Source organism: Pinus tabuliformis, chromosome 6 (genome assembly GCF_031772625.1).
Source record: "Pinus tabuliformis cultivar Carrire ecotype Pingquan chromosome 6, CPIR1, whole genome shotgun sequence".
NCBI lineage: Eukaryota > Viridiplantae > Streptophyta > Pinopsida > Pinales > Pinaceae > Pinus > Pinus tabuliformis.
This window is the reverse complement of record NC_142292.1, coordinates 63,197,912-63,205,856: the sequence shown is the minus strand read 5'-3', so window position 1 is coordinate 63,205,856 and position 7,945 is coordinate 63,197,912. Positions and strand designations below refer to the sequence as shown.

The following is a 7,945-nucleotide window of genomic DNA, read 5'->3' as shown; positions in this document are numbered from 1 at the left end:
GTTTACATGTGATGATTAATTTTGTTTTTATTATTCATTTGAATGATCTTGTTATATATTTTTGAAGTTAATTGATGAATAATTTTTATTTGCAGAAAGTTTATAATATTTCTGTAATACTTATTCACGCCCCCTCCCCTCCCCTCTCAATATTACTTGTGTCTAACAATTGGTATCTCAGTCAAATCCTTTGATATAGCTTGACTTCTGAAAGGAGATATTGAGAAGGGACAATGGTTGGCCATGATGTGAAGCTTCTAGTTTTTTATGCTGGGAACTACAATCTATGGAAGATGAGAATGTAGGGACACCTCATGAGTCTCGATGCTAATGTTTATTCTAATGTGGTGTTTGGGCATTTTGTTCCATATGTCCTTGCATTAGACTCTGATGGAAAGAAGATCTTGAAAAACAATGCCAAGGATAAAAAGTCTATTTTGGTAGGGCTTAGTGAGAATGAGGTAATAAAAGCAATGCATTGTAAATCAACCAAAGAATTTTGGGACAAACTTGAGAATAAGTATGAAGGTGATAAGAATGTGAAGAAAGTGAAGCTCCAAACCTATATGATGAGGTTTGAGAGTTTGAGAATAAGGGAATATGAAACTATTGGAGAGTATTTCCTAAAGGTTGAAACAATGACCAATATGATCAAGAGCATAGATGAAAAATTTCAAGATGAAGTCATTATTCATAAAATATTGAGGTATTCACCAGCAATATTTAACCCTAAGGCTTCTGCTATTGAGGAGATGGCTAACTTGGGCACTCTCATTATGGAGAAATTGCTTGGAATTCTTACAACTTATTAGATGCACATTACAGAAGAGAAATATGAGCCCAGTGAAGCATCATTCAAACACCTCCAAAAAGGTCAATAATCTCACCAAGAAGCTCAGGAAACTTCCAAAGAAAATCAAGGAAGAGGAAGATTATTCTACTAGTGAAACTGATGAAGAATTTTCTCAGTTTGCTAGGAAATTAAAGAGAGTTTCTGGAAAGTATAAAGGAAATCTTCCTTTCAAGGGTTTTAGATGTGGAGAAATTAGACACTTTGCTACAAAGTTTCAACATAAAAGAGGTGAAAAAGAGGAGAAGAATAAGGAGATGAAAAGCAAGGATAGAACTCATAAATTTCGAAAAGGTAATGCCCAAAACAGAAGGAGTTATTACTCCAAAGAAGAAAGAAGTAAGAAATATTCATCCAAAGAAGAAGAGCACAGTGAATGTGTTCTTATGGTTTTTGAGTCTAAAGATGAATCATATCTTGAGGATGGAGAGATTTATTATGAAGGTGAGCTCATTGTTGCACTTGATGAGCTAAGCAAGGCTATAAACAAAAACAAGTTGTTGAAGGAAGAAATATGCAAACTAAAGGAGATTAGGTCTCCTTTGGTTGATAATTCTTTAAAGACCCAGTTAGATGAGCTTGAGAAATTCAAGGAAAATTTTCTGCAACATATTGTGATTCAACAAAACAATATGGCCAAATTGGAAAGAGAAAATGAATCCATGAAGAAGAATATTGGTGGAGCTTAAATTGCATGCACCCATGAAGAGGACATCATCTATCTAAAGAAATAATTGGAAGAGGTAAGCTTGATGAAAGAAAATGTGCTTGCTAATCAACTAGAAGAATGGAAGGAAAATTGTCACAAACTTGAGGAAGAAATTGTTGCATTAAGGGCTAACATATCAAAATCATAATCTAAAACACGTCTAAATAAAAAATTCATCAAGGTATCTGAAACCTTTCAAGATATTCTTAACATGCAAAGGTCACCAAACAACAAAATTTGTTTGGGCTTTAAGCATCGTCTATAAAATGTCAAAGACTGACCAAGTACCAATTACATAGATGCCCTAAAAGGAATGTAAAACCAAGAAAATATTCAACAACCAACAAGGACGTGCAAGATAGTTTAGCTGAAATCCAATCAATAGAAAATTAGCATGTGAAGCAAGAAATATCATCAAATTTCACTCCTCTTTCATGGCAACAAAAAGTCAGGTATCCTACTATATTTTATGGTTATTTTTTTTAATGTCACAATTTTTGACACAAGGCCATAAATTTTAGATTGAAGATATTTTCTAGAAGAAATGTTAATAGATCAAGAGTTTCTCAAGGACCAAATAGTTTGCATGCTAATGGAAATAATTCTTTTGCTCCACTAATGAATGAGATCGAGTGTTTCAGATGCAATAACTTTGGTCACAAAGTTAGTGAGTGTAGATATATCTTTCCAAACTCCTTCATGCAACATACACAAGAGAAATCTAATCAGCAGAAAGTTGTGAGAAGATCAAAGAAGAAGGTTCAAAATAATGAAAATTGTGAGCTTGCTTTGATAGATCATGATCAACATGAGAAGTGGCTGATTGATAGTGGATGCTCAAAACTCATGACTGGTGATAAGAGAAAATTATTGCAGCTAAAGGAGTACAAGAAAGGTAATTCCAGTTTTGGAAATGATTCAATGGTACCCATCAAAGGCAAAGGAATGATTAGATTGGGCAAGAAGACCAAAGCTCATAATGTGCTCTATGTTGATGGGTTGAAACAAAATATCCTTAGTGTGAGTCATATGTGTGATAATGGACATGAGGTGACATTCAGATCTAAAGAGTGTAAGATCAAAAATGCAAAATTAGGGAAGTTGGTGGAAAAGGCCATTAGAAATGAAAAAAACATGTATATTTTTAACGACACTAAGAAAAATTGCTACATGAGAAAAATAAAAGAATCTTGGCTATGGAATACAATATTGGGTCATTTCAATTTGATAACCTAATCAAAATTATAAATATTGGAGCAGTTAGAGGATTACCCAAGTTGGCTAAATCAGATAACACAATATGCAAGTCGTGCCAATTCGGGAAACAAACAAGAGTGTGGTTCAAATCCAAGGAGTTTTCTACAACAAGACCATTGTAGCTAGTGCATACAGATGTATGTGGTCCTACAGGGAAGAGAATTCTAAGAGGAGAGTGATATTTCACATTATTTATTAATGACTTCAATAGAGCCACCTAGATTATTGGATGCTTAAACCTTTACCACCGTGGTATTATAGAAATTGGATGACTAGGGTTGGACTCTTCATAGGCGCCATCTTCCATAATCACTTTCCATAAGCCCCAAGGATATATGGTAACAAACATGACCAGGTCCCAAGGTTGGCACCCTGACCACTTCCTCCGATGGGTACCACCATAAAATTTATATCCAAGTTTGGTTCTATGGTATCAAGAACCACCGCTTAGCCTATTGGTAAGGCACTTTGTTATTGGATAATAGGTCCCGTGTTTGAACCACTGAAGGTCTATTTGGTCCGTTATCAAATTTTTGGCCTCTGTTGGGATGCCACGTGGAAACCCATAGCTCGGCCATGTGGCACCACTTCATTGGTCCACTTAAACCTATACAAACCAATCAAAATCACACAGCTACAAAATAAGCATAGGATGCCAAGTGTCAACACCTGGTTGGCTCGTACCTGCATAGTCACCCTACTGACTCAGTAGTATGGTCAACCCAATCAACTGCCTAGTTAACAAACCTGCTCAAATTTTACCTATTTGGAAAAATGATCAGAACGAGATATCTATAGCATACAGTGTCAGATTGAGGTGAAATGAGCATTGTTGGTTTCAGAACGATGAGAAATTCAACTTAAATCTAGTTTCAAGACTTTCTCTGCACTTTCATTTTTGAGTTAAAAATTGATCACCTAGTCACACCTCCCCACTACAAACATTTGGACTCCAAACGTTTACTTCCCTAGTTAATATAAAGAGGCTGGAACTCAAAAACACCCAAAAAATCAATCCAAACCGCATACTTTTCAATTGGTGCCCTTTAATCCCCAATCAAGTAACTTCACCTATCTTCTTCATGAAAACATGCTATCATGTTAAGAATTGAGCCAACATTCTTATTGCTGATGCAGGAACAAAATATTGATGAGTGGAATATGAACATTCTCTTTAGTCTAATATTTACATGGATAAAAAACACTTCATTTTGAAGTTAAACTATTGAATATAAACTTGATTCCATCTTGGAATTCATAAACAACATAGAATTGCTTTAACATATTCAAGCTAAGCTTGTACATGAAAAGTACACTGCTGCAAAATCTTGCATGATATAATTGGCCTTGCCTAAAAAGCATAGTCATCTTGTACAATCTTGAAAAAAAATATTCTATTCACACAAGTTTCATATCAAATACTTGTATCAGTGAATGCATAACAAACTTGTAGACAACTTTTAATGACAATATTGTACATTCATAAAAGTCCTTGAAAATGTGGGCTATAAGTAAGCCAATACAAACATCAATGTTATAGATCCATTTAGGCACATCGCTCCCATCATCTAGATCAGTATTTTAGGGCCCATCAAACCCTAATTTCAGTTGCTACATGCCCTAAACAAGTCACCCTTTTGAATGCATCCTTCCCAGACAGTTTCATGACTTGAAGACATCTTGAAATCACCTCTAAAGGGACCAGCGCAGGTATGCCCATGTAAGGGTGCACTGCAGAGTAGTTGAGTCCATGCCAGGGTGCTCTGCAGAGCACTTAGGAAGTCTTTCACCTGCGTTGGGCAAGATTGAGTGAAATTCACATAGGGTTTTGGGAATATTCTTATCTCTTGGAGTCATCAAGAAGATTCCCTCTCTTATCAACTCCTATGAGCTCGAAAATGGATGAGGAATGAGTTAAGATTCATCCTATCCTCTCATCCCTTCCTCCATGGAACTAATTCTAAGTATGGAAGGCCATTCAATACCCCCATTTATGACATAACCTCCTTCGTCTTCCTATAAAATGAACTCTCATCTAAGTGATCAAGGGCTGGACTATGTTGAATTGTAAGGAGATAATGTTGCTATGAGAATTAACTTTGAGACAAGTATTGTTATGCTACAAGTTTGTCATGCTTTTAATATGACGTGGATGGGATCCAAGCTAGAGGAGTGACTTCGAATCAGACTTGATGGTTGTAATTCCTTCTTCTATTCAATAAATTACTTGAACCTTTTTCCCATATGCTTATCTTGTTATATGATGTTTATATGTGTGAATGTATCTTGCTATATGATGTTTATATGTGTGAATGTGTTATGAAACCAGCTCACAAAAAGATAGAAAAGAGAGATCCAAGCCTTAGAATTCAGCCTCTTCGAGGGGGCAACCTCCTTTACATTACATAAATGAACAATTCTTGGATGATTCAAATGACAAAACCTCCTTTCTATATATAGGAGTCTAAGGAGTCACAATATAATCCAGCCGACCTAAAAATAATAATATAAAGCCACAAAAATAACAATAGAGGGATTCTATGGGCACATTAATAACAATATGGGGGTAATAGGGGCACAACAATATAAATAAGGGGTATAACTACAATAGTAATGGGGTAATCACTAGTATTATAGGGACCCAACATGCCCCTCTCCTTCAAAAAAGTGTTGTCCTCAACGCTTGAGTAGTTCTGGATACTTCTGCATAAAATTCTCATCCTCCCATGTGGAATCTTCAGCGGATAAGTTCTTCCACTTGATAAGATACTCTGAAATTGATCGATTTCGTAGCTGTCGAGTTCTTGTTTCTGTGACTGCTTCCGGTTCCAATATAATTTTTCCTTCCTCGTCAAGTTCTGGCAATATTGTTTGAACTGGGAGCTTGTCGCCTATAACCTTCTTTAAACATGAAACATGGAAAACTGGGTGCAATCGAGAAGCTGCAGGAAGCTCCAATTTGTATGCCATAGTACCAATCTTTTGCAACACCTTGTACGGACCATAATACTTTGGTGATAATTTATTATCCTTCTTAGCTTGCTTGAGGGACATTTGCTTATATGGTTGTAGCCGTAGGAATACCCAATCACCTACATCAAAACTTCTTTCACTGCGATGTTGATCTGCCTGTTGTTTCATTCTATTTTGTGCCAACACGAGGTTATCCTTTAAGAGTTGGAGGACTTGTTGTTGATGTTCGATGTGATGTTCCACTGCCTGAACCTTAGAATTTTCTCTTAAATATGATGTGATGGATGGTGGTTGATACCCATAAAGTGCCATAAATGGGGTCATTTTTGTTGCTGTATGAAAGGAAGTGTTATACCACCATTCAGCCAGAGGCAACCATTTGACCCATTGTGTCTGTTTATCAGATACAAAGCAACGAAGATATCCTTCCAAACATTTGTTTACTATCTCAGTTTGCCCATCAGATTGAGGATGATAAGATGAGCTATGAGCTAACTGAGTACCAAGACAAGAAAATAATTCTGTCCAAAAATTTCCAGTGAAAATGGGATCTCTGTCACTTACAATAATCTTTGGGTTTCCATGTAGCTTTTGAATTGTTTCCATAAATGCAGTAGAAACTGTACTGGCTTTAAATGGATGTGATAATGCACAAAAGTGTGCATACTTGGTAAGTCTGTCAACTACCACCATGATGACACTCTTTCCCTCAGACTTGGGTAAACCTGTGATAAAATCCATTGAAACCTCCTCCCAACGTTGGCTTGGAATGGATAAAGGTTGTAATAGACCCGGTGTCTTAATTGTTTCAACTTTATTTTGTTGGCAAACCAAACATTCCGCCACAAACTTTTGAATATCTGATTTAAGGCCATCCCAAAAAAATTCCTTCTTAACCCTGTGGTAAGTTTTTAAAAATCCTGAGTGCCCTCCTAAGGGAGAAGTGTGCAATTCCATAAGAATCTTTTGTTTTAGCTGGGAATTCTTACAGAGGTATAAGCGATCTTTGTACCATAACGAATCATTTTTCCAGCTAAATGTATCAGACGTACTGGAATCTTGTTGTAGCTTTCGAATAAGTGCCCACACTTCTTCGTCATTCTTCCATTCCTCCCTTGCTTCGTTTATCCAATCTGGTTGGATAATAGAAATGGCGCACAACAATGCTTCCACATCCTCATCCTTTCTTGAGAGTGCATCTGCCACCACATTTTGCTTCCCTTTTTTGTAGATGATTTCAAAGTCATAACCCAACATCTTTGTGACCCACTTTTGTTGCTCTTCAGAGGATAATCTTTGTTCTAAAAAGTATTTAAGGCTATCATGATCCGTTTTTACCTTGAAGTGTCTTCCCATTAGGTAGGGTCGCCATTTCTTAAGTGCATGGAGTATTGCCAACATTTCCTTCTCATAAATAGCTTTGCTTAAAAACTTTCCCTTGATTGGACGACTTTCAAAAGCAATGGGTCTTTCATCTTGCATTAGAACAACACCAATTCCATTTCCTGAAGCATCACATTCCACAATAAAGGTTTTTGTGAAGTCCGGTGTAGCTAAGACCGGTGCTTGGCACATTGCCTCTTTAAGATGTTCAAAGGCCTTTGTTGCTTCCGGAGTCCATGAAAATGCATCTTTCTTCAATAATGTTGTTAGAGGTGCTGCTATTCTCCCATAATTCTTAACAAACTTGCGATAATACCCTGTCAACCCAAGAAATCCTCGCAGATGCTTTATGGATGTGGGGATTTTCCATTCCTTAATGGCTTTAATTTTGCTAGGGTCTACCTTAACTCCTTCATGAGATACAATATGACCCAAATATTCCACCTCCTGGACTCCAAAGAAACATTTGGATCTTTTTGCATATAATTGTTTCTCCTCCAATAGTTGTAGCACCCTGTCAACATGTTCAACATGATCCTTCCAAGACTTGCTGTAGATTAGTATATCATCAAAAAATACTAACACAAATTTTCTAAGGAATGGTTTGAAAATTGAATTCATCAAACCTTGAAATGTTGAAGGTGCATTGGTAAGGCCAAAAGGCATGACCAAAAATTCATAATGACCCTCATGAGTTCTAAATGTCGTTTTCGGAATGTCTTCAATCTTCATTCTGATTTGATGATATCCTGAACGAAGATCCAACTTGGTGA

The 7,945-nt window shown here is 36.6% G+C and overlaps 1 protein-coding gene across 1 annotated transcript; it reads left to right on the top strand.

The window, feature by feature from the left end:
* Nucleotides 1-314: 314 nt before the first annotated feature.
* Nucleotides 315-812, top strand: LOC149257244 (uncharacterized). The gene has a single exon (XM_089461438.1). The coding sequence runs from the start codon at nt 315-317 to the stop codon at nt 810-812; it is 498 nt and encodes a 165-aa protein (XP_089317564.1).
* The last annotated feature ends 7,133 nt before the right edge of the window (nt 813-7,945 follow it).